This window comes from Lactuca saligna, chromosome 3, assembly GCF_052625555.1.
Source record: "Lactuca saligna cultivar CGN05327 chromosome 3, ASM5262555v1, whole genome shotgun sequence".
Classification (NCBI taxonomy): domain Eukaryota; kingdom Viridiplantae; phylum Streptophyta; class Magnoliopsida; order Asterales; family Asteraceae; genus Lactuca; species Lactuca saligna.
Window position 1 is genome coordinate 66558311 of NC_136419.1, and position 27203 is coordinate 66585513.

General features: G+C 37.5%; 1 protein-coding gene and 1 pseudogene across 1 annotated transcript; one reads left to right on the plus strand and one right to left on the minus strand.

The window, feature by feature from the left end:
* Positions 1–12146: 12146 nt before the first annotated feature.
* Positions 12147–14196, plus strand: LOC145036755 (AT-hook motif nuclear-localized protein 10-like). The gene is made up of 5 exons (XM_078985230.1): positions 12147–12835; positions 13194–13246; positions 13338–13469; positions 13537–13698; positions 13816–14196. The coding sequence occupies exons 1-5, from the start codon at positions 12424–12426 to the stop codon at positions 13993–13995; spliced, it is 939 nt and encodes a 312-aa protein (XP_078841356.1). The 5' UTR covers positions 12147–12423; the 3' UTR covers positions 13996–14196.
* A 1469-nt stretch (positions 14197–15665) lies between these two features.
* LOC145035636 (uncharacterized) lies at positions 15666–17174 on the minus strand (annotated as a pseudogene).
* Between the last annotated feature and the right edge of the window lie 10029 nt (positions 17175–27203).

A 27203-nucleotide genomic window follows, 5' to 3' on the forward strand; every position in this document is an offset into this window, starting at 1 on the left:
ACTCTAGCATGCATAACATATCATAGCATATCTCATAACACATATTGTAAGGATATTTTGGGAGATTTTACCGTTTGGGCGCTGGCTGACCGTACACACTACTCCTTCTTTGGTTATCTCAAAACCTCTTATAAAATTTTATGATTTTTTATTATTATTATTGGAAATTTTTTCTCAAATCCTTGGTTTGAGTTCAGTTACGCCCGAAGGTGCACCCGAATCTCTCAAACCAAGGCTCTGATACCAACTTGTAACAACATGAATTTTCAAAACAAATTTTCATTTCTTAAAACATATTTTCATCCAAATCAAACCATAAAAAAATCCAATGTATCATATGTTGGGTTATGAGCATTCTAACACTCCTAAGTGTACATGCAACCCTAAATACCTTGGATCTATGTTTTCTCTATTATACATGCAAATATGAACATCCAAGGTATTATCCTAATCTAGCATACAAAACAATGGATATAACAAGATAGAATACATACCTTTTGTTAGTGCTTGTCTTCATGAAGCTTGAGTGCCTAGTGCCCTAAGTGTGTCACCTCAAATGGTTCACACAACACCATAAGCACTTGGAATAACTTAGAGAGAATTCTACACTTCATGAAATCGGCTAGCCCTTTCTTGCTATCTCTAGTGCCGATTTTGTCAAGAATAATATCTTTATATAGTGTTACAATTAGGGCAAACCCTAATTGTCATGACTTTCCATTTCCTTGGATCCATGGGTTCAAATACACCATGGAGCATCCATGGAGCATCATATGGGTTTTGACCCAACTAGATAATCCATGGAGCATTAGCCCACTATACAAGTATGGATGATTTACACAATCAACCCATATATTTAACTAGTCTTCTTTTGATCACTTAATTAATCCTAGATTAATTCTTGATCAATACTAATTAAAGTATCTTATTATTCTTATTATTAATATACTAGAACTTATAATATATTAATAACCATAAGTGTCTTATTTCTCTCATTATAGTCTATCCAAGTGCATGATGCCATGCAACCCAAATGGACCATGCCGGGTCGGGTCAAGTCTTACCAATTATAGTTATGGACTTAGACATTAATCCAACAGTCTCCCACTTGGATAAGTCTAAAAATATTATTGCGTATGACTTCAGGAACCAACTGGCAATCGTAGCTCTCAAAAGCTTCTGTCGAACTCTGAGCTTGTCGATAAACTCTGACCTTTGTGAATGACTTGTCCATTAGATAAGGGATCATATATTCCTCCATTCTAGATATCATATGGACTAAGACATGGATTATAATCTTTCTCTCTGTCCATTTGTTGTTTCCCGATTTCCGATTTATGACGACTAACTAATTGAACAAATCAATTCAGTCCTGGCTTGGCCGAGCACTTCCATTTGCCATCATCAAATCATCGAGGGGCCCACAGATATCGCTTTTATCCCGAAGGTAAAAGGAATGGATAAACTTTGACTCATATGGCTTGTTCTACTACTTGTTTAATCATACACAAAGGCACGTTTTATAGCACCGAGTTACCAAATGCGGTTTCGTGCAATCAATGTACAACCAACTCATAGTAACAACTCATATCTCTAGGTTTGAAGAATATAAGATATTATCATCTCATGATCACTCGTGATAAAATCCATGAAGTGATTCCAATGAGCGCGGGTTGAATCCAATACTCAGAACTTATGAGCACTCATGAGTGTTGTAGCCCTTTGTCCAACACCTTAGACCTCTACAAGCCAACCCATGACAGTCTTAATTCATATCTACTTCCAACATATGACCGACTGTGGATGGTTTGAATAACTTAGTCATTCCGGAAGAATAACCTAGTTTATTCGGGAAGTCAAAACATGCAAAGTGAAACACAATAATAATTGAATCCAATATGGTATCAAAACCTATGAACATAAATAAAACACCTTTTATTTATCACCATATGATTACACATATTCATTGTATACTGTTTCGGCTATCAACTTTATTCTTGAATTTAAAAACAATAGTTGTCCCATGCTCCAAGCATGTACACTATGTTTTCTAAACACTAGTCATGCCATACACCAAATATGCATACTATGTTTGTCTATGATCTTTACTTTGTGAACTAGATCAATTGTACATAACTTCAATGATTCTCTTTTCACACTCCCAAATCCTTACTGCAAATGCAAGAATTCCAAATTCATGTCATTTACTGAAATCTGTTAGATTCTAAACTTATATGCATTGGTCCTTTTGTAATGATTATGCACAAAGTCATAAGGACTTGACAACAACCATTACAGAGCATTCCAAAGGAGATCAGCTCCTTAGAAACATCCTTCTTGCATTAAGTTTCCTAATCTTAAACATATAGAATTCTGACTTTGAAACATTTCCAGATTCATTTTGACTATCACTTCTGAACAAGAGTTGCCTCCTTACAGATTATGTCAATATGGTCCTTCCAGAATTATCACTATACTTCCAACTGTCCTTGAGCAACCAATCTTTGGTAAACCTTAGATTGTCCTTGACAATTGTTTAATCCTTTTAGTCATATCCAGTTCTAAACCTTTTTCCCTTCTTAATGCCCCAGGCATTTGGAAAATTTTAGAAAGGATGAATATAGCACATGTAATCGATCCTATATCCGAAGCATATGGGACACGATTCATGATGTCTCACATAAAGACTAAACCAGTCTTTTGCTATAACATTTCCATTTCTATTTGCCAAGTTCTCATAATTCAGATTATGAAAAGGGATGCCGTAATCATAATCGAATTTAAGAACGCAAATAATGGACCCATATATAGAATTTCCTTATGTTGAGCCATTCCAACATGGAATTCATATATATTTCCTTGACTAAATGATTAAAATCTCACGATTTAAGCTTATATATTTGAGATGAAGTATAATTTCCTCTCCCTTAATTATAGCAAAACAACTTTTCCCAATTGAAACCTTTTGTTTTCTATAATTAACATTGCTAACTTGCAATACTTATCATAATTATCATGATCCCACCAACATGATGATTATTAGCATAACACTTATGCTCCCACTAGCTTTGACATGTACTCAGAAATCAGCTGACTTTCTTACCAAAGTTCAGATTTCTAATACTAGATTGTTTTGATAAAACTTTATCAAAAACATACACCTTCCCTTAGATAGCACACTTGTGTGTCTAAACAATTATGAAGAGGGATGCCGTAATCATAATGGTTAGACCTTTTTGCCACTTCCCACAAGTCCAGGTTAGTGTGCCGATAAACCACACACGTTCCACTAACGACTTTGAGAATGCAAATATCACAATTGCTATCTATCTAAAATCTACTTAGTGAAAGTGTTTCCTCACCATCATTTTCATGAATCGGAGAGAAACCTTATGACACTTAGATTTAATGGTGTATGTGTTCTTATCCATGTGAATTGTCAAAACCATAGTCACAAGACAAGGATAATGACAAATCCGAACTCATATGGACTGAACTCAATCTTATCTTCTTGCCACCTGGCAACTCAAGGGTCTGCCATTGCTTCCAAGTTGTTGTGCAACCAATTGAGAACTCTAAGAACTCATATGCAAAGCCAACTTTGATTGGAATGGGCACAGAATATGTCAACACGATAGGCTATAAACCTTAAGTCGTGTGCTAGTGAAGAACTTCAGGTTTTATTCTTGATTAGTTCTTGAGACTTTCAAGACCTTTAAGACTCCCACTGCCCTATTGACATATAAGACTCTCTTATCAAATATTCAAGAGATAGTTTGGATTGTAACCAAGACAAACACTTCACACAATTGGCCTAAGTTGGTCTTTGTTTTATCCAAAACATCACAACTTACCAATTTCAAATGTACAAGAGTAGAAAACTTTTACTCTTACATTTGACACGTGTTTTAAACCTTCTTAAAGACATGTCACTCAAATTACAATCTTGGAGTATGACTCTAAGACTTGTATTGGAACGAAGTATGACTCATCTTCTTGATTTAACCATTTCAACAATTCAAGATCCCTTCTTCTTAGTCATAAGAATGCACTAAGACTTCCTTAGAGAACTAATTTTGATATGGTTTCTTAATCATTAAGATGATCACAAAACTGATACTAAAGTACTCTCCCATCTCTTCAGATTTGAGAAACTTTTATCCTTCTGCCTAATTTGATTCTTCTTATCCGCTCTACCATGCATTGAAACCTTTTCCAATGTCTCAGAGTTAAACTTAAGCTTGTAAGTATAATCATATTTACTAAGCTTTAGTAAACTATGATGAATAGCCTTATATCTTTTGTGGTGGACTTAATCAGTGCACATGAATGTGTACTCGATCCCTTAGTCCTTTACTTGACTCACACATCCATGTGAACAAGTAATTAGTCTTAATTTTCCAATATTTGAAAGTTCTCATTTATCATGCTATACAACTTGCATGATTCCAAGTTCCGGTCTAATTGAGACTTTAGGTTATGAGAATCTTTCCTTATTTGGTAAATTTAGACATTACCACAAATGAAGGAATCAATTTCATATTTCCACTCTTGCTATTAATAGAATCATATAAACAACAATTTTTCCTCAAATGCCATTGTAAGGATATTTTAAAATAACTAAAATCAAAAATTTTCTTTTATTTTAAAACTATGCAGAAAAACTTATCCTTACAATCCATATGAAAACTTGTTATTATCTATTCCTAAGCAATATCTAATAACTCCTAAGAATTAGCTCAAGAATCCGATCTTCAAACTACGCGATAGAAATCCATCTATGCGATCAGATTCAACATATTCTTTCTTTAAGTTCCTTCACTTTTCTTTAATTCTTAAAACATCACCATGTGACCCAGTCACATCATGTATCAAGAATCTCATAATAGAAACTTAACAGAGTTAGATAGTGGACTTTACCTGAAGTAGAGTCAAACTTATTGACTTTAACATCCTTAGGTAAATTTGGCAGCTTCGCAACTAATGACCCTTTCTTTGGCAATATAAACATATGGACCCTTTGATAATGGTACACGGGACTATCACAAACTTAACTTTTCTCTTTACCATTTGTTCAACCGAGTTGACTATGGCCGATCCCTTTCCATTGGGAAGAGAATGCTTTTCTGGATTTCCTGTGTCACTATTGTCAATGTCCATCAAGTTTTGAGGAAGTTGATCTTAACAAATAGATAAGATCATTAAGGGTCTTGTCATAGTCTGTTTCATAGGTGTTCCAAAAGAACTCACTATGTGACTTAGAAAGTGATTGAACCACCAACTTTCTCAAGACTTTGACACCTAACTCTCCCGGCTTGTCAATATGTGACTACATCTCCAAGATGTGACCACACCTAGACCTTTACTTGCCAATAGGTCTCGAGTGACCTTAAACTTTTCAAGAACTTGTGGGGTAGGGAGAATAATTGGAGGAGGTGAAAGAAGTATGATTTCCATGGAACATCATCTTCATTTAGGAAAGCTTGTTTCAAGAGATTTGGGAAGATCATAAATGTCTAAACCAGACATGTTTTGGGAGATATTCAAGATAGTTGATCTTAAAGTCCTTAATATGACACCCAATATGAAATATTAAGGCTAGGACCCAAAAAACTATATTATAACTTAGAAGAGGTATGCCATAATCCAAGCTATAAAATATTTGAAGGTAGGTGAATGACGATTCACCAATTTCCACCAAGATAAACGAAATGTATTATTAGGTTTTAATTTGATTTTGAAACTCCTAAATCTTTTAGATTCATTGAACTGTTTAATGGCATGTTTCAATCTCGAGTGTGCCCTTCAGGTTTTGTGACTGGGATGCCGAGGATCACAAAACAAGGTGTGAAGTAACCATGCAAATTACTTGGTACCCTTAAGTGTTTACCCCTCAATCGATGTGCCGGTTAACCACACACGCTCCATCGATACTATGATAAACATTAAGTTACCCTTTGCCTACCTTGTTAAATACGAGTTAGTGTGCCGGTTAACCACACACGCTCCACTAACCGACTTAAACAAAGTGCAAAGTGTAATTTCATGGATTAGCACCTTATTCACATTTTCCTAAGTAACTAAGATTGGGTATTTTTAAGAGTTTAGTTACTTAGTATTTATCATTAATACTTTTAATGAAGGGAGAATTATAGTCCTGTCAAACCCGTTCGGCTAACGACCCTCCACCAGTCAAGCAAGCGGTGGGTGAGAGTGGACACCCATTAAATTGTCATTTTATAGGCAACAACCTTATACCCACCTTATAGACCGGCTTCGTGAATGAGGCATACTAGCGGTAAGACTGACTTTACTCTTATACATATATATATATATATATATATATATATATATATATATATATATATATATATATATATATATATATATTATTAACTTATAATATTATAAAGTATAAGGGTTGAATTTTAACTTTTAAAATTCTAAGGGCTAACTTGGAATTAAAGTATTCATAAGAGAAAACTTTACAAATTCCAAAACTTGAGGGCAAGTTTTGAAACTATTCAAAACTAATTAATTCCATAACTTATGTGTTTAAAGTAGTTTAATCCAAAAACTCTTCAAGTTCCATAACTTGAGGACAAGTTATGAAAGACTTTAAACTAATAAAAGAATTAACTTTTCTTTATTTTATAACTTATGGAATTAATTAAGGTTACACTTTTTTTATTTTTTTATTTAATTAATTAATGAAGAGACTCTTGGTCCTCCATAACTTGAGGACAAATTATGGAGTCATAACTCCAATTAATTAGATCTAGACTCTTCATTTTGTAACCTTTGCCAACTTTTATGAGTTTTATGAAACTTAAATGTGACTTTTCATATAACTTGAGGACAAGTTACAAAAACACATTTTAGAATCAACTCTTAGATTAATTTGGATTGAAAACAACTTTTTCACTCAACTTTTCTATTAATCTAAGCAACTCATAAGAACAAGATAATTCAAATCAAACTTTTTCATGTAATTAGTCTAAACTTTAAACTAATACAAAACATGAATCTATTGACAATTATCTTTGAAATTGGATTAGCATGAACATTACCACATCAAAAACAAGTTTATAAGTTCAAAAACATCTTAGGGTAATGTTCCTAGTCCAATTCCAGCCAAAAAAGGTCGAATTTATGCTGTCTGGGGGTCCAACTCGTCGAGTGCACTAACCAACTCGGCGAGTTGGATGCTTTTTGCCTTGGACTCGTCGAGTCCCTTCATGGACTCGGCGAGTCTGCTGGGCAGACAGCATCAAAACTCGATTTTTCAGCTCCATTTGCAAGTATAACAAGAAAACAAGCCTAGGCTCTGATACCACTGTTGGGTTATGAGCATTCTAACACTCCTAAGTGTACATGCAACCCTAAATACCTTGGATCTATGTTTTCTCTATTATACATGCAAATATGAACATCCAAGGTATTATCCTAATCTAGCATACAAAACAATGGATATAACAAGATAGAATACATACCTTTTGTTAGTGCTTGTCTTCATGAAGCTTGAGTGCTTAGTGCCCCAAGTGTGACACCTCAAATGGTTCACACAACACCATAAGCACTTGGAATAACTTAGAGAGAATTCTACACTTCATGAAATCAGCTAGCCCTTTCTTGCTATCTCTAGTGCCGATTTTGTCAAGAATAATATCTTTATATAGTGTTACAATTAGGGCAAACCCTAATTGTCATGACTTTCCATTTCCTTGGATCCATGGGTTCAAATACACCATGGAGCATCCATGGAGCATCATATGGGTTTTGGCCCAACTAGATAATCCATGGAGCATTAGCCCACTATACAAGTATGGATGATTTACACAATCAACCCATATATTTAACTAGTCTTCTTTTGATCACTTAATTAATCCTAGATTAATTCTTGATCAATACTAATTAAAGTATCTTATTATTCTTATTATTAATATACTAGAACTTATAATATATTAATAACCATAAGTGTCTTATTTCTCTAATTATAGTCTATCCAAGTGCATGATGCCATGCAACCCAAATGGACCATGTCGGGTCGGGTCAAGTCTTACCAATTATAGTTATGGACTTAGACATTAATCCAACATCATAATCATAATACAAAACATGGCAAATCCCAAGATCATAAAATAAATCTTCCGTCAGTGTGTATAGATCATGCCGGCGCCTTCCCACGGTCCTCGCTAGTACCCGAAACACATAACACAACAATTGTAAGCATAATTCTTAGTGAGTTCCCCAAAATACTACTTACACACATACGCCTTTCCAAGCCATGACCTTCCGGTCCATGTGTCTCAGGGGACTTCCATCCCAACCCGGTAAACCTTCCAGTCCTACCTGTATCGACCTTCCGGTCCATGACTCCCTGACCTTCCGGTCCACGTCATAATGCCTTCCGGCCCGTAATGTAATGCCTTCCGGCCCATAACAAGCATAACATACATAGCACATACAAAACGGTTAACTTAATCACATACAATGCATACATCTTATAAAATATCCGACCTTCCGGTCACACATAGATACCCTTCCAGGTACAGTATAGTGAGAAGACTCACCTCGTAGGAAGTCTAGAATCTCATGTGCTCGATATCTCTGAATCTCGAAACGACGACCTAACCCCGCCTATTCACAACGAATAATCATTCCAATTAATATACGCTTCCAAGACTAAGCTACACCCTTTTTTCACTATCCCACAGAGGGGTAAAAGACCATTTCACCCCTCTTTGACTCAAAAGTCCACATGTTGACCCAAAACCCTAAAAGTCAACAAAAGTCAACAGCAAGCAGTACGCGGGGCGTACCAGCTCCTGTACGCAGGGCGTACTCTCGCATTCTAGAAACGGGGAACGCGTCCCACTACGCGGCGCGTACTAGGATTACGCCCAGCGTACATCCCAATTTCTCACTTCCATATTCTAATGTCTTAAACGATTAAGACATAACCCCATATTCCATATCTGGCCAAAATAATACTTCTTAGACCATAAAGTCGAAACCTTTAAGCCTTGGTATGGCTAAAATGTTCCCTACCTTCTAACACCTTTCCTTTCCCTTCCAAGAGTCTAGATCTCATGCATGGCTCAACATCCACGTCCAAGATTGCATTTTTATGAACATACAACTCATATAGTCCTGGAATGTGATAGATCTAGGCCAATGGAGACTACTTGCTCATAAAGTCTCCATCTTGGGACCAAAAACCCTAGAAATTGGTCCAAGAAGCACACCATATAAACTACAAGGCAAGATCTGAACTTTTTACCTCAGGAAGAAGCTCCAACCTTTGTAGTCCTCAGATCTACACTTGTCCACCAACTTATAGCCTCCACAATGGACCCCTCTTCTCTTTTACTACCTTTAAATGACACTTTGAAGCTTAGAACACTCACACCCAAGCTAAAAACGAAGGAAATGCTCTCTTAGGGTTTCTTTCTGAAGGATGGTGACTGAGGGACAAGACCATCTCATTCCTTTTATAGCCCTCAAGTCATATTAGGGTTTTGAGTCTGGACCGGTTACACCCGACGTAACCTTAGGTACGCCCAGCGTACCCGGGTGACATCGCATTCCAAATAAGCGCGCGAGTACGCGCAACGTACTCTTTGTACGCCCAGCGTACTCACTCAACACAAAGGGCCAAAATGACATTATGGAAAAGGTGAAGGGTTAAATGGTCGTACCTGAATTTCGGGCTATTACAGGTTAACAAGGGTTGAAAACAAATACAACCTGAAATAAATGAATAAGGGCAATGTTTTTTTTTATGGAAGAAGGTGATCCAAGGGTGGTGGCGACTATTGGTGGGTGAACATAAATATGTTCATTATCATATGATTTCTTAGTTAGGCTATTACTACAAGGAGAAAGAGAAATTTTTATGTGTTGAAATGCCCATTTGTTAATGAATTTCTTCAGTTCTTGAGCCCAAATAACTATGAAATTGTTATTTTCACAGCTGGAATGGAGGAATATACTTTGTTGGTTTTGAATACATTGGATTGAAGGGGTTTGATTTCACACCGTCTGTACTAGAATTGATGTAAGGAATTCAAGGGGGGTTTGTCAAAAATAATTATTGTATCTACTATTTAGGGTGGGATTTGAAGCAGACGATGATTGTTGACGACAACCCAAATTCCAACAATTTTTAGTCGGAAAACACAATCCCCATTAGATAAGGGAAGTGGCCTCGAGGATCGAGGAGGTCCGTTGTGTAAGAGAGATAGTAAGGGTAAGGTAGGGGTATTATTTATTTTTTGTTCTTTTTTAATTGCTGCAATAAAAAGAAAACATAAAAAGAAAATAAAAATGGTAATTAAGTCATTTTATATGGCGATGGACCAACTATGATAGGAATTAAAACCATAGAGATCTTCCATGAGATAGAAAAAAGTTAGGGACAAAACTTGATATTTTGGGAAATTATAGGGACAATTTATAAAGATATGTCTTTTTATTATAAACAAAGAAAATATAGTTGTTGCTAATTTTTAGAAATAAAAATTAAACTAAGTACTATCTTAGTTCTTGTTGACTACTTCAAACTATCTACGTTCCTTTTATGCATCATTGTGAGTGTTAGGATAAGATGCACTATGTAAGTGTTCCTCTTATGTTCTTTAACCTAACTGCCACATAACCTCAATACCTAAATTAGTAACAACTATTGACTAACACACATCTATAAGAGTGAAAAGTTAACCTTGAATGTCAATTTAAATTGAGGATGAGTAAAGAGTGATTATATATTTAAACTCTCATTCAAAGTTTACTTTTCACTATCTATTGATGTATGTTAGCTAATAGTTGTTTCCAGATAAGCAATGGAGGTTAAAGAACATAAGATGGACACCAATATCATAGGAACATCCATATAGTGCATTTCACTATGACATCCAAAATGATGCACATGAGGAACATAGAAAGTTTGAAGTTGTTAGCAATAAATAGTGAAATACTTACTCCACCCATCCATTGCTATGAATTAAAGATAATTGCATTTTCTTTGTTTATTATATAATAAGATGTGTTACGTTTATAAATGAATTGTAGTAATTATATATATATATATATATATATATATATATATATATATATATATATATATATGTATATTCAAAAATAATATTTAGAAAAATCCTAATAATTTGGTTATTGGTTAAAAACAAAATAATATTTAGAAATTCCAAATAGTCTGACAAAAACAATGAAAAAAAAAACGGGATGCCGATTAAATCTACTAAAGTGACAAAATAAGGGTTTTCTAAACTCTTAATCGGTATTATATGGTGTTGTATAAATAAAATTAAAGAAATCAACATCCTCCTATTTTTTCTTTGTATTCTTTCTATACAGTTAAGATTGTGACACTTGTTATATTTTATAAAATTAATAGATTTTTATTATATTTATTAGTTGTGAAACTCATATATTATACGGGTTAATTAAAACATAATGTTAAATAGGAGCGATTAAATGAGAAGTTTATTTGAATTCGAAATATGAAAATAAGTGAAAATTATGAAAAAAAAACATACAAAAAATAAATTAATTAAGTTAGACCCGTGTACTAAATGAGTTATTATAATAAAATGTTAAATACAAATGTTTAAAATGTAAATTTATTTGAAATTGAAATTGAAATTTTAAATTTGAAATTTGAAATTAATAGTTATTATAGTAGGTTTAATTTATGAAAATTAAATTAATGATATAGTGGAAATGAATAATAAAATAATTGACAAGTGGAAAATAAATATATTTTAAAATTATGACAAAAATGATATATAGCAAATTAAATGAGAGGATGACAAGTGACAATAACATTTCATTTATTAAGTAAGATTGTAACTTTATTTCTTTATACATCTTCCTACATATTTAAGATCGTGATATTTATCATATTTAATAAAATTAATAAATTTATATTATAGTTGTTGTAATCTAAAAATAATAAAAGGATGGATAAAAAGAAAAACTAAAACAATATTAAATTTTCATAAAAAAATTTTGTGATTTTTTTTTTATAAGTTTAACTAAATTATGAAAACTTTATTAAATTTTATGAAGATTTCCATAAATATATAAAACCGAACAAAGTTTATACCCTACGGTCCTTTAACGGCTTGACCCGATAATTTTTCCATGGAAGAACATGTCAGGGAAATAATGTGATAATATATTTTTAATATTTTCTCGCAAACTTCCCCAAATTTCCCTTGTAAAATCGAAAATAGTTCTCAAAAATCCAGGGAACAATACGAAATGGTTTATGAGCTCGGATAAAGAATTGTAAAAATCGTTCGATCTTATCAACTTTCTGTGTTGAAATTTTAGGGTTTATGAGTGAATGCTGTTGAAGAGGCGTTTTTAGTTCGAGTTGGTGCCGGAGACAAAGGAATTATGTCGTTCGGAGCTTCGACAATGTCGAACAACATGCAATTAGCATATAGTGGTGATGGAGCATCTATGTATACCTCGATTAGCCGACCTACTTCGTCGCCGTCACCTTCCCCAACGCCTACTTACAACAACCCTAACGGATCCGGCGGTGGAGCTAGAACTTCCGGTGAAAATCATTCTATGGCTTTGGTGTCGGTAGGGCTGGACGCAAGCGGTGGCGAAGTAGCGAAGCGGAAGAGAGGGAGGCCGAGGAAGTATGCCCCCGACGTCTCTGTAACACCGGTGGCGAGGTTACCGCCTGCTGAAGCGGCTGCCCAAGGTAGTGGTTTTTCGTCTCCGGCGTTGTCTTCAGGGAAGAAGCCGAGGGGTAGACCACCTGGTTCGTTGAATAAGCAGCCTGCTGCTGCTTCAGGTACACTATATTCCCCCATTTCATTAATTTATTCATCGTTTTTACCCCATTTCACTTTTTATATACTTTTCAGCTTTTTCCATCATCTATAATTGATTAATCAATTAGCTGAATATAATAAGATTAGCATTCTATCTTGGGATCGCCACTTGCCAGTTCATCTTTACTCAATTCGTTATATCATAATCCATGTGCATCATTTAAAAACATACAAAACATGAAATTTCTTAAGATTTTTTCCACATTTCATTCAAACATAAGCTCTTAGATTAATATGTAAGTATGTAAGTATGCAACTGAGGATAATTTGGTCATTTCATCTCTTAGGATTAGCTTACATGGTAAAAACCATTTTCAGGTTCACCAGGAGTGGGGTTCATGCCACATATCCTTGATGTTAAAGCTGGAGAGGTGCAATCATGATTCTTTTTATTATTCTGAAAAGGTTTATCCACAATTTTTTATTTACCAAAATTCATAATATTTTTTTATATAAATGCAGGATGTGTTGGGAAAATTGATGTGGTTTTCTCAAAACAGCAGTCGAGCATTGTGCATTCTATCAGCTAATGGTGCCATATCTAATGTTACACTTCAGCAGTCTGCAACATCTGGTGGAACTGTCACATACGAGGTTTTTTCTTCAATTCTTTATTTTTTTTTATGTATAAAAAGTATTAATTTATTTATAAAAAATACAGGGACGATTTGAGATCTTATCTCTTTGTGGTTCATTTATGGTTTGTGAGAGTGATGGGCAAAGAAGCAGGACTGGTGGTTTAAGCGTGTCACTTTCAGGTCCAGATGGCCGTGTTTTAGGTGGTAATGTGGCTGGCCTTCTCACTGCTGCATCACCCGTTCAGGTTTTTTTTTTTCTTTCCATAAATATGGATGGAATGGAATCAACCATTCCATTCCTGTTTCCTGATTCCTGATTCCAAATCATAAGAAACTTTTTTTCTTCTTCGTAACTTTTACAGATGATTGTTGGTAGCTTTGTTCCGGCAAGTCAGAAACAAAGAAAAGAAAAGGCAGAAGTGGTCAACACTCCGGTCAATGTGGGGACCACGAGTGGATCTTCAGGTGGAGGGATCGGGAGCCCGCTAGTCCACAGTAACAACAGTAATCCACAAGGTATGGCTAATATGCCTTGGAGGTAACTAAATCCCATTTGTTTGTGTTGTAAGCAACATAACATAACTCTCTATTAGGAAGGAACCTTGTTTTTTTTTTTTTGGTTAAGTTTCTAAATTAGTGTGTAAGGGTAGTTGTATGCCAACAAATGTGATGATGGGTTAATTATGAGTTGTTGGTTTTATTGAGAATGTTAATAATATTGTGCGTATTTTTAGGATTTTTTATATGACATCTGGTTTTGTTGAAAATGTTATTTATTTATTTTTTTAAGTGTATATGTCGATATTGAAGCTTTTGGAAGTAGGTTCATGACTTGTTTTGGTTAGCTTGACTAACAAATATGGGTTGAATTCTTGTAAATGTTTTAAATAAAACTTGTTACCTTTCAAAAGAAAGTAACTAAGGTATATATAGAATATAAATTTTCTTTATAATGTCCTAGGGTTGACAATTGTGTTGGGTTCGGGTTGGTGAGCTGACGGCTTAGAATGCATCAACCCATATACGACCTGTATAATCATTCGTGTCGTGGGTTGGGTGGTTGGAAATATCAATCTGGACACAACCCATCTAATCTGTTTAATTTTATGGGTTTACGGATTCATGGGTCGTAGTCAGGTTGGTGGGTTAACCCATGAACCCATATATTATTTGCATAATAGTGATGACTAGTTGATCTGATTTATGGCACATAGTTAAAGGGGTGAACATTTGGATCTCTGGATCGGACTGGATCTGGACCGACGTTAACAGGTCTGGTTTTAGGTCCACTAATTTCTCTCAAACTGGTCTGGTCCGAAAGCTGGTATGGTCTAGTTCGATTAAAATGCATATCCCTAGATAATACGCATAGGCTGATAGGGTAGCATAACTTATATCTAATGTATTATTAATTGGGTTGGTGGGTTGACCTGTGAAACCAATTACTAAACCGAACACCACCCGTTTATTTCGCGGGTTGGCAGTTTGATGAATTAGAAATCTCAACCAAAATCTGTTTATTTTTATGTTGTATCGTGTCGCGGGTCGTATCAAGAATTGCGACCCTTAGTGTCCATTGACTCTATTTCCTTATTTATTTTTTAGTAATGTGAGAAGGCTTGTGTATAAATAAGTGGGTTATTTATATATATATATATATATATATATATATATATATATATATATATATATATATATCCCTTGAATGTAAACATTCTACCGATAATACACGTCAAAATTTCCATTTAACTTTTTGTTTACATTTTGCTTTACTTGCTACTTTGTCTTTACGAAAATGGTTCTATTTAGTTGAGAACTAAGTTTCTAAGTGTCACATATCGAGTTTGTAATAACAAGTCTTATGAGGTTATTCTTTGTAAGTACCTTCAAAATAAAGCTTTTTTTTTTTTTTTTTAGAAAAAACATAGCTTGTATTGTATGCAAAGTTTTAACATACATACAATATAATGTGGTAACAAAAAGAAAGAGTTTTATGTTGAGGTGTCGGTAGCCATAAATATACAATCTTGGTTTTAAAAAGCGTAATGCGCTAAGTGAAAGCGCTCGCCTAGAGCATACGATGCGCCAAGAATTAAAAAAAAATATAAAAAAATATGTAAATACTTAAAAATAGTTTTAAATACTTAAAATATCCAAAAATCATGGTTTCATAGTAGTATCATATTAGATCCCAAATACTAATAAGTTATAACTAGAGATCGTCTAAACTATCATCATCTTCGTCGTCAACTTGGACAACACCACCTCCATCATCACTATAGACACTGATATCTTCTTCCACATCTTCATCTACCAAATGTCTATGAGATGGTTGAACGGTTGTTTTTCCCTTATTAATGCCCGATGTTCCGGTTCCATCATTTTGTACTCTTGATGCTCTAGTTCGATAACTAGGCTCATAAGCATCGGAGGCATGAGCTACATCTCTCCAAGTTAAATCTTCACCAACAAATATCGCCTCATCATCGGTCTCATCTTCCATTCCTCCCATCAACCACTTGTTGCTTTCATCAATCTCTTGTAGGATAAGGTGATCGTTCCCTTTGTCTTTTGCCCATCGCTCCAAGGACCGATTGAATTTGACAAACACCATGTCATTCAATCTCTCTTGTGCCGATCTATTTCGTTTCTTCGTATGAAGCTACAAGTAAGAAAATAAAGAAAGTAAGAACACAAAGCAGAATTTCTATAGAAAACAGATTTTCCAAAAATAATAAACAAATTCTAGTAAAAAAAACATATTTTCTGAAAAAAAAATAGCTTTTCTGTAAAATAGTATTTTTTCTGTAAAAAAAAATTATATAAAAAAAAAATTCCTGTAAAAAACAGATTAATTTGTAAAATCTAAAAAACATGTCAAAAAGACTTACATGTTGAAAAACAATCCAATTTCTTTCACAACTTGTAGCACTACAAGTGAGGCTAAGAACCTTTATAGCAAAAAATTTTAGATTAGGAAGATCCATATGCTCCCCACCAATCAGCTATAAAAAACAAAAACAAAAACATAAAGTCAGATTATAAATTGAAATTTAGAAGAAAAAAATAAGTTCGAATTTACCTGGTGATTTTGTCTCTCTATGTCTAACAGTCATAGGATTACCAAAGAGTCCTTGTGCATTCCGATATTTGTCCAACTCTTCCGAAATCTTGTCTTGAACTTGTTACTCGGGAACAAGCCTCATAATGCAATCATACAAACCTTTTTCCACTTCTTCACAAGCTACCCCACTAACATCTTTATAAAAGATTCCTGGGTTCAAGAAGTGTCCCGCTGCATGCAAAGGTCTATGTAATTGACATTCCCACCTTCGATCTATAATTTCAAAAGTTGTCTTGTAGTCATCCGGTCTTGAAAAGCTATCACAAATGGCCTCCTTAGCCTTATCCATGGCCTCATAAATGAAGCCCATAGCCGAATATTTTTCTCCATCAACACTCCTAAGAACTGTAACTAGGGGACCCGTCAACTTAAGAGCATAATACATATTTCTCCAAAACATGTCTTGCATAAAGTAGGTTTTTACTTTTACCCCGTCCCGTCTGAAGACCACTTAGATGCTTCCCACTCTTTAGAAACCACCATATTCCTCAAATTGGCTCTCTGTTTGTGGATTTGGGCAAAAGTGATGAAAGATGTTGCAAATCTTGTGATAGCCGGCCTATGTAAGTTTCTTTGGTTTGTGAACTTTCTCATCATGTTCACAAGAGGCACATGGCTATATATATACCCAATTGCAAAAATCGACTTCTTTAATGCACTTTTCACCTTTGGAACTTGTTTGCCAATATCTTCCAACATCAAATCTAGGCAATGTGCGACTCATGGTGTCCAATATAGATTTGGTAGCTTCCAACAACTTCCCTACAAAGTCCACACATAAAAAGTAGTTGAAATTAGACAAGATATTAGCCTTCATAAAATATAAGATATTAAGTTTGAAAGTTAAAAATTTTACCCGCCTTCACATACGCTGATGCATTATCGGTCACCACTTGTACCACATTCTTTTCACCAATTTCCTCCACCATTTTATCAAGAACACGGAACAACAAGTCTGCATCTTTTGAAACATCGGAAGCATCAAGTGACCTCTTGAATACCGAACCCTTTGGGGAGTTCACCATGAAGTTGATGATGTCTTTTTGCACCACGAAATCGCGCCATCCATCGGATAATATAGAGCAACCTTTTTCAGCCCATTATTCTTCATGCTCCAAAAGCTGTTTTTGAACATCTTTTACTTCGTTATTCAGTATAGGCACTCTTAACTCATACATAGATGGTGGTTTCAACTCGGGACCAAAGTGTCCAATAGCTTCAATCATAATTTTGAAGCTATCATACGTCGCAGCATTGAAAGGAATGCCCGCATCGAAAAACCATCTCCCAATGTGACGACAAACTTTATCTCTAAGGTCCTTTCGATAAACTTCATTGATGGTTTGTTGTTTCCCATCCTTCTTCTTACCTTTCATTACGTCTTGTGGGTTAGGAGTATAGTACATATCAATTTGACCTTTTGTTCTTGGTTTTTTAGGAGGGGGCATCTTGCTACTACCACCTACTTCAATAACATCTTCCTCCTCATTTTCAATGCCCTCATATCCATAAGCTTGTTGTTGCATCCGAAAATTTGCTTCCATATGTTGTTGTGCCTTTATTTCACCCTTCTTTTGCATGTATGCCCTACATTCTTCTCGAACATGCTCCGGGCAATTTGGGCATTTCATTGCGTCTTTATGACCACCAATTAAGTGTATTTTGAGGCGGTATACTCCTCCTTTCGTAACTTGTCCACAAAAAGTGCACGTAAAATTGTTTTTATTATTTGGATCTTGAACACCATATCTCCTACCCGGGTCATCCGAAACCATTCTGTAAATAGTAACAAAACCAAAGTTAAGTAACAATTAATTAATAGTTTAACAGTTAAAACACTTAATTGTCACTTTATTTAACAAATAACAATTTAACAACACATATACAGTCATACAAATTACATATTTACAACATTAATACATTTACAGATTACATCATAATCATTATATATAATTTATATATAATATATCATATATGATATTATGAAGAAAGAGCACATCAGATTAAAAAATATGTCACAATCGTGATAACATGAAAGAGATGTAACTGGAAACAAACATGATACATTAAACAATAATTTATATTAAAAAGTAAGTTATATACAGGGGGAAAGAAAGATCAAAAGAGATGTATAATTGTATATAACACTTTCTGCATTAGTAAATAACATATTATATAATATATAATAGTAGTTACTGTTACTCTGTTTTTGTTACATTCGTGATCATGAATCAGGATTCGTGAATGCATAATGAAAATGTAACACCGTAAATTTCAAAGCAATTTTTTTTTTCAAAATTTATAAAATATATAATTACATTTAATATTCGGAAAAACAATCACATTCAAATATTTAATCCAAGTATTACAAAATCCCAAGATCTCAAATGCATAAACTCCATGCGTGTGTACGGATCAAGCCGTCGCCTTCCCGCGGTCGTCACTAGTACCTGAAACAATAACATCAAACATTGTAAGCACAAAGCTTAGTGAGTTCCCCAAAATACCACATATAACACATATTAGCCACTCGAGGCTATAACTCTGTGGGTCCGTTCACCCAAACTCTGTGAACCCTCAGGTTCTAACTCTATAAACATGCACAACATAAATCACATAGAAATAATGCAGTACAACACATAACATACATAGCATACAAATACTCTATCACATAACTCTGGTTACCTACTCAAGGTAAAGTATAGTGAGAAGACTCACCTTGCGTGTCTCGGTAATTCGTAAATCCTGAAATCACTAGTGCTCGATCTCCCGAGTTATAGTCCTCCTATAGCACAATACATCTCTAATTAACACTTTCCCAACTAAGGTTGACTACCCCTTAACAAGTCAACTTAGGTAAACGCTGGTCAACGGTCAACGATCAACTTTGACCGGACTCGGCGAGTGCACTATAGCGACTCGACGAGTCTGAGCGTATACACTGATTTCCCTGGAATCCTCCCTTGACACATCGAGTATTCTCCTAACTCGATGAGTTCCACCTGGCATGAGTTGTGGGGCCACCACAACTCAACTCGCCGAGTCTCAAGAACAACTTGGCGAGTCCAGCTTGATTCAGTCCACCTATCCACTCTGACTCCCCTTGAATCACTGAGTCAACCCTCCCCAACTCGGCAAGACCACTCGCTGAGTGGTCGGGGCAATATTCATACTACTCGCCGAGTCTGTTCTTCGGACTCGGCGAGTCCGTGCCATGCAATGACTCAAACTTGCTCATAAGGTCAGATCCGATCCATTAACCCATAGATCCAGTCCTTCCAAGCTTATTTAGCACGTAAAGTCACTATCTTGATGCACATACAATATCTATATGACCATATATGATGCTTTTGTCCCAAATACTACAACTCAAGGCCATAATCTCCATTGCTATACATAAAGCTTGATGAGTGAGGCTCTTTGGACCTCTATGGATCCAGATCCAGAGCCTCAACACAAGAAGGGAACTATTTGGCATCAAATCAACCCAATAATGACCACAAGAAACCCTAAATCCAATTATACTTCACAAAACAGAAGATGAGCCGAAATCATACCTCTAGTTTGATGATCTAAGCTTCAAATCCATAGTATAGCAACCTCCTTTGCTTCCTCTTGTCTAGAACCTCCTCCTTCTTTGCTAAATAACACACACAAGGTCAAGAAATGCTTCCTTTCTCTCTCAAAACATTCAAGCACTCAAGGGTTTCTCTCTATGGGTTGGTGAGCACAAATGACGGCCATAAAGCCCTTTAAATACGTCTCAAACCCCGGGAATTAGGGTTTCACCACACAGCGTGGACTCGCCGAGTCCGGACGCGAACGCGTGCCCAAAACCACGATCCTACTCGGCGAGTTTGGGCTCCAACTCGCCGAGTCCACTCACAATTTCCAAAAATAAACCAATAATAAATACCTGGAAATTCCGGGCTGTTACAATTCTCCCCCATTAGAACTAGACTTTACTCTCGAAGTCTCACTCTTCAAATAACTCCAGATGCTGCTCTCGTATTTCCCCCTCCGGCTCCCACGTCATCTCGGACCCTTTCCGGTGCTGCCACTGAACCAGAACCAAAGGTACCTCCTTTTTCCTCAGAACTTTGATTTTCCGATCTATGATGGCCACTGGTCTCTCAGCATAATTCAGGCTCGTATCCACCTGAATATCATCTAATGGAACCACTGCCGACTCATCGGCTATACACTTCCGCAATTGTGACACATGGAAAGTGTCGTGAATCTGCCCCAACTCTTCTGGCAAATCTAAGTGATAGGCTACCCTGCTTACCCTCGCGACTACCCGAAATGGTCCGATATATCGGGGCCCCAACTTGCCCCTCTTCCTGAATCGGATCACTCTCTTTCAAGGAGAGACCTTCAGGGGTACAAAATCACCGACCTGGAACTCAAGTTTGGACCGGCATCTGTCCGCATAACTCTTTTGTCGACTCTGAGCAGTCAGTAACCTCTGTCTGACCTGCTTGATCTGCTCTGTCGTTGGAAGCACTATCTCAGTGTTGCCCATAACACGTTGCCCGACTTCTACCTAGCAAATGGAGGTCCGACACTTCCTCCCGTACAACAGCTCAAAGGGTGGCATACCGATGCTCGAATGATGGCTATTGTTGTAAGAAAACTCGGCCAACGGCAAATACATATCCCAACTTCCCCCGAAATCCAATAAACATGCTCGGAGCATGTCCTCGAGGGTCTGAATCGTCCGCTCACTCTGTCCGTCTGTCTGGGGGTGATATGTGGTACTAAAATGTAGCCTAGTACCCAACTCCTCATGGAACTTCTTCCAGAATCTGGAAGTGAAACGCACATCCCGGTCGGAGACAATCAAGATCGGCACCCCATGTCGAGATACCACTTCCCTCACATTTATCTCTGCTAACTTCTCTGCGGAAGAACTCTCACTGATGGCAAGGAAGTGAGCGCTCTTCGTCAACCTGTCCACAATCACCCAAATTGCATCAACTCCCCGCGCAGTCCTTGGCAATTTGGTGATGAAATCCATGGTGATCTATTCCCACTTCCATTCGGGAACCTCCAATGGCTGCAACTTACTATGCAGTCTCTGATGTTCGGCCTTAACCTTACGGCAGGTTAAGCACCTCTCAACGAACAACGCAACATCTCTCTTCATACAGGGTCACCAGTACTCCCTCCTCAAATCCAAATACATCTTAGTGGCCCCAGGATGGATCGAGAATTTCGACCGATGAGCCTCTTCCATCAAAATGGCACGCGCACCTCCCACGAACGGTACCCAAATACGCCCCTGAAAAGTCATAAGCCCCGACCATCGGTAACGAACTCCGATACCAATCCAACGACTCACTCTCTCTTTTGGTTTTCCGACCTCACTGCCTCAGCCTGTGCTCCCCGAATGGTGTCCACCACCGGAGTCATCACGGTCAAACGCAAACATACACCTCGCAACGGGGGGCTCTCTGTCCGACGACTCAGGGAGTCGACTACAACATTAGCCTTGCCCGGATGGTACAGGATCTCACAATCATAATCCTTAACCACATCCAACCACTTCCTCTGCCGCATATTTAGGTTGGGCTGATCCATCAAATACTTCAGACTCTTATGGTCCGTGTATATCGTACACCGAACCCCATACAAAATAATGGCACCAAATCTTGAGGGCGAACACCACTGCCCCCAACTCTAGGTCATGGGTGGGATACCTCGACTCATGAGGCTTCAACTGCCTCGATGCATACGCTATCACATGCCCTCTCTGTATCAATACCGCTTCCAACCCCAAAATCGATGCATCACAGTATACAACAAAGTCCTCCAACGTAATCCCTCACCTCACCACTCTCAAATCAATGCAACTATCTTTAGACCGAACACGAAAAAAAATCCAAGAAATAATGACACCCAACTTTTGACAATGTAAAATTGTTTCAACAACAACACTCGGTTAATTTGGTAATCCCAACAAAAATTCGGCAATACGAGACAAAATGAGAAAATCCCAACCAAAGTTTAAACAATTTTTTTTTTTTTGAACAAATTTCCAAACAAATTAACCAATCTCAATCTTTCTCATATCAATGTTTCCAAATAAACCGGGCAACAACTAACGATCTTAGGCAATTTCCAAAGCATAATTGAATGCAATTACTGAATTGAAACAATGCAATGTAATAAAAACCAAGGAAAGAGAATACCCGTTTTATCCCAAAATTGAACTTGAACCCGGAATCCGCTACCGTGCACCCCAAGCTTTGGTTATTCGTGGGTGCCTAAATGCAAGACTTGTACATTGAACGGATATTTTCAACTTGATTTGTGTGAAAAATCTGGCGGCGGCTCGCGGTGGCTCAAAAATTATGGGAAATTTTTTTGTGAGATTTTGAGGTTTTGTTTGGTTAGATGTAAAGATCCCCGAAAAAGAAACACTTTGGTGGTGTCGGAACTGCGAGAGGTGGTGGGAGTTGGCCGGAAAATGGCCGGAAAGTCGCGAGATGGGTGGTGGTGGCGCCCCTAGACCCGGCGATGGATCGGAGTAAACTCTAGGTGGGGTTTGTAGAGCACGGAAAATGGTGAAGAATGGTGGTGGTCTCGTTGTATTCCGACCGGTGGAACTCCGGGAAATCAAATTTTTGTGAAAAGTGGGTGTATGTGTTCTTGAGAGCTTGAGAGAGAATGAGAGGGTTTTGAGAGAATGAAATGAAGAAGGAGGGTTGCTGGAGGTTTTCAATCCATATTCAAGTGTGGTTAACACCCGGTCAATGTTGGTCAACTCATTAAACCACTTGGTCAACGAAAGTCAAAGCTGGTCAACAAAATAGGAGTTAGTCGTCAGAACAGCACGCGGGTCGCGCATAGGGGGCGCACGGGTCGCGCACATGTTGCAGTTTGGATTTGATCTTTGTTGCATGCTGAAGACCGGCCGCGCACACCAGCCGCGCAAACTCCTGCTCCCGGAATTCGATTTTCTTCCGTTTCTTCACTAGTTCTTGATCCCAAATGCCCCAAACACCTAGAAACTCTTGATTTCTTCAAAAATGACTTCAAAAGACGTATCAAAACATTTTCAAAACTTCTTTATTCGAACGTAGAAACACGAAAGCATAAGGCTTTTCCAAAAATGCCTCTCTTTAACGTCTTAGGCGAGACGTCCTTCTAGCTTGGTTCAACACTCCGGGACATCCAAGTGGATGACTTCAATAACACTTGCATTAAAACTTTCATAGAATGGCTTTAATCGGTGCCCGTTAACTTTGAAAATATGTCCCGTTTCCTCACTTTGGATTTCCACCGCTCCATGATCAAAGGTCTTTATTACAACAAATGGGCCAATCCATCTTGATCTTAATTTGCCCGGGAATAACTTCAACCGTGAATGGTAAAGTAAGACCCTATGTCCCGGTTCAAAATTTTTCCGGGTGATGGACTTGTCGTGGAAGAGCTTCGTTTTCTCCTTATAAATCCTTGCGTTTTCATAGGATTCGTTTCTCAATTCTTCTAGCTCTTGGAGTTGAAGTTTCCTATGCCTTCCAGCCTCGTCAATGTCGAAGTTGCATTTCTTGACCGCCCAAAATGCTCGGTGCTCTAACTCGACGGGAAGATGACAAGGTTTTCCGAAAACTAATCTGAAGGGCGACATTCCAATCGGGGTCTTATAAGCGGTCCGATATGCCCATAAGGCATCGTCGAGTCTCAAACTCCAATCCTTCTTTGTCGGATTCACCGTTTTCTCTAGAATAGACTTCACTTCACGATTCGACACCTCCGCTTGACCATTCGTTTGAGGGTGATAGGCAGTGGAGACACGATGAGTCACGTGATACTTCTTCAATAGAGCCTCCATCATTTTGTTGCAAAAGTGCGTCCCTCTATCACTAATCAAAGCCCTAGGCACACCAAATCTCGCAAAAACATTAGACTTTAAAAACTCGATAACCGTTTTGGCATCGTCCGATCTTGTGGCTTTGGCTTCAACCCATTTAGAAACATAGTCAACCGCGAGTAAAATATAAACGTTGCCAAATGACACGGGAAATGGGCCCATAAAATCAATCCCCCATACGTCAAAAATTTCACAAACAAGGATTGGATTTTGGGGCATTTGGTTCTTTTGCGAAATGTTTCCCGTTCTTTGGCACCGTTCACAACTTTTGCAAAACATATAACAATCGCGTGACATGGTTGGCCAAAATAATCCACATTCAAGGACTTTTCTCAAAGTCCGGCTAGGTCCGAAGTGTCCCCCACAAGCAAATTCATGACAAAATTGCAAAATGGATTGGTGCTCTTGTTGGGGCACACATCGCCTAATGATTTGATCGGGACAATGTTTCCACAAATAAGGTTCATCCCACACATAGTATTTTGCATCACTTTTCAACTTGTCTTTTTGAGAACGCGTGAATGTGTCGGGATACCTTTTTGTGACCAAAAAGTTAACGATATCGGCATACCAAGGAATAGATTGGGTAAGGGAAAAGAGATGCTCATCCGGAAACTCGTCCCGCAATGGGAGAGGAGTTTCATTTGAAGTGATCCGACTTAGATGATCGGCAACGAGGTTCTCGCATCCGCTCTTATCCCGGATTTCCAAGTCAAATTCTTGTAACAGTAGGATCCACCGGATGAGTCTCGGCTTTGCATCTTTCTTCGTCATCAAGTACTTAAAAGCTGCGTGATCCGAATACACTATGACCTTGGTACCAAGTAGGTATTGTCTAAATTTCTCCAAGGCGAACACTATGGCCAATAGCTCCTTCTCCGTGGTAGAGTAGTTGCTTTGGGCATTGTCTAGTGTCCTTGATGCATGATAGATCACATGGGATGCCCTCCCATTCTTTTGACCCAAAACGGCGCCAATCGCATAGTTGCTTGCATCGCACATGATCTCAAAAGGGAGATCCCAATTTGGTGCTTGCATGATGGGAGCGGATGTGAGTAACTCTTTGAGCTTGTCAAAAGCTTCTTTGCACGCCTCGTTGAACTCGAAATCGACCTCCTTTTGCAAGAGTTGGCACATTGGTCTTGTTATCTTTGAAAAATCCTTGATGAACCTTCGGTAGAAACCTGCATGGCCCAAAAAAGAACGAACTTCCCGAACACAAGTCGGGTAAGGTAAGCTTTGAATAACATCAATTTTGGCCTTATCTACCTCAATTCCTTTTTTAGACACAATGTGACCCAAAATGAGACCTTGACTCACCATGAAATGACATTTCTCAAAATTCAAAACCAAGTTTGTTTCAATGCATCTTTTTAAAATTTTTGTGAGATTAGTCAAACATTCTTGAAAAGAGTTGCCATGTACCGTGAAATCATCCATAAAAACCTCAATTATGTTTTCAACATAATCCGAAAAGATACTAACCATACAACGTTGGAAAGTGGCCGGGGCGTTACACAATCCAAATGGCATTCTCCGGTATGCAAAAGTACCAAATGGGCATGTAAATGTTGTCTTTTCTTGGTCCTCCGGTGCCACCGGGATTTGGTGAAAACCAGAGTACCCGTCTAGACAACAATAATGGGATTTCCCGGCCAACCTTTCTAACATTTGGTCAATGAAAGGCAATGGGAAATGATCTTTTCGTGTGCTCGCATTGAGTTTGCGGTAGTCAACACATACTCTCCACCCGTTTTGCACACGGGTGGGAACCATCATACCTTTGTTGTTCTCGACCACCGTGATTCCCGTCTTCTTTGGAACGACTTGCACCGGACTCACCCACTTGCTATCCGAAATTGGATAGATCATCCCCGCATCAAGAAGCTTTAATATCTCTTTCTTCACGACTTCCATCATTGGTGGATTTAGCCTTCTTTGCGCGTCTCTACTTGGCTTGCATTCATCCTCCATTAAGATCTTGTGCATACAAGTGGAGGGGCTCAAACCCTTGATATCCGCAATCGTCCAACCCATAGCTTCTTTATGCTCCTTCAACACCTTGAGGAGTTGCTCTTCTTCAAATTCGGTTAAATGAGTTGAGATGATAACCGGAAGGGTTTCATTCTTTCCCAAGTAGGCATACTTCAAGTGTTGAGGTAAGACCTTTAATTCCAACTCGGGTGGTTGAACAAGGGATGGAGACAATTTTGTATGAGTTTGGGACAATTCAATTTGCTTGACATCTAATCTTGTGGATTTTTTCATTTCCATTTTATTTACCAACTTCTCAACTTCCGGATCCAAAGAATAAAACTTTAATTGCTCGGCTAGCTTCCCACAATCGAATCCTTTGCTTAAGATCATCTCCAACATATCACCGTTAGATAACTCAAACAATTCTTGAGTAATTGGCTCAACAACATCAACAAAGTACAAAGATGAAACATCACTAGGATATCTCATGGCATCATAAATATTAAAACTTATTGTTTCACCATCGAACTCCATTGTCAAACTTCCCGCATACACATCGATCTTTGTCCTAGCCGTCTTCAAAAACGGTCTCCCAAGCAAGATTAGAGCCGATTTGGAAGACACTTGCTCATCTAGATCAATCACATAGAAATCCGCCGGGAAGACTAACTGGTTCACTTGCACTAGGACATCTTCTAAAACACCTCTAGGAAAGACACTTGATTTATCCGCAAGAGAGATTATGACACCGGTTTCACTTAAGGGTCCGA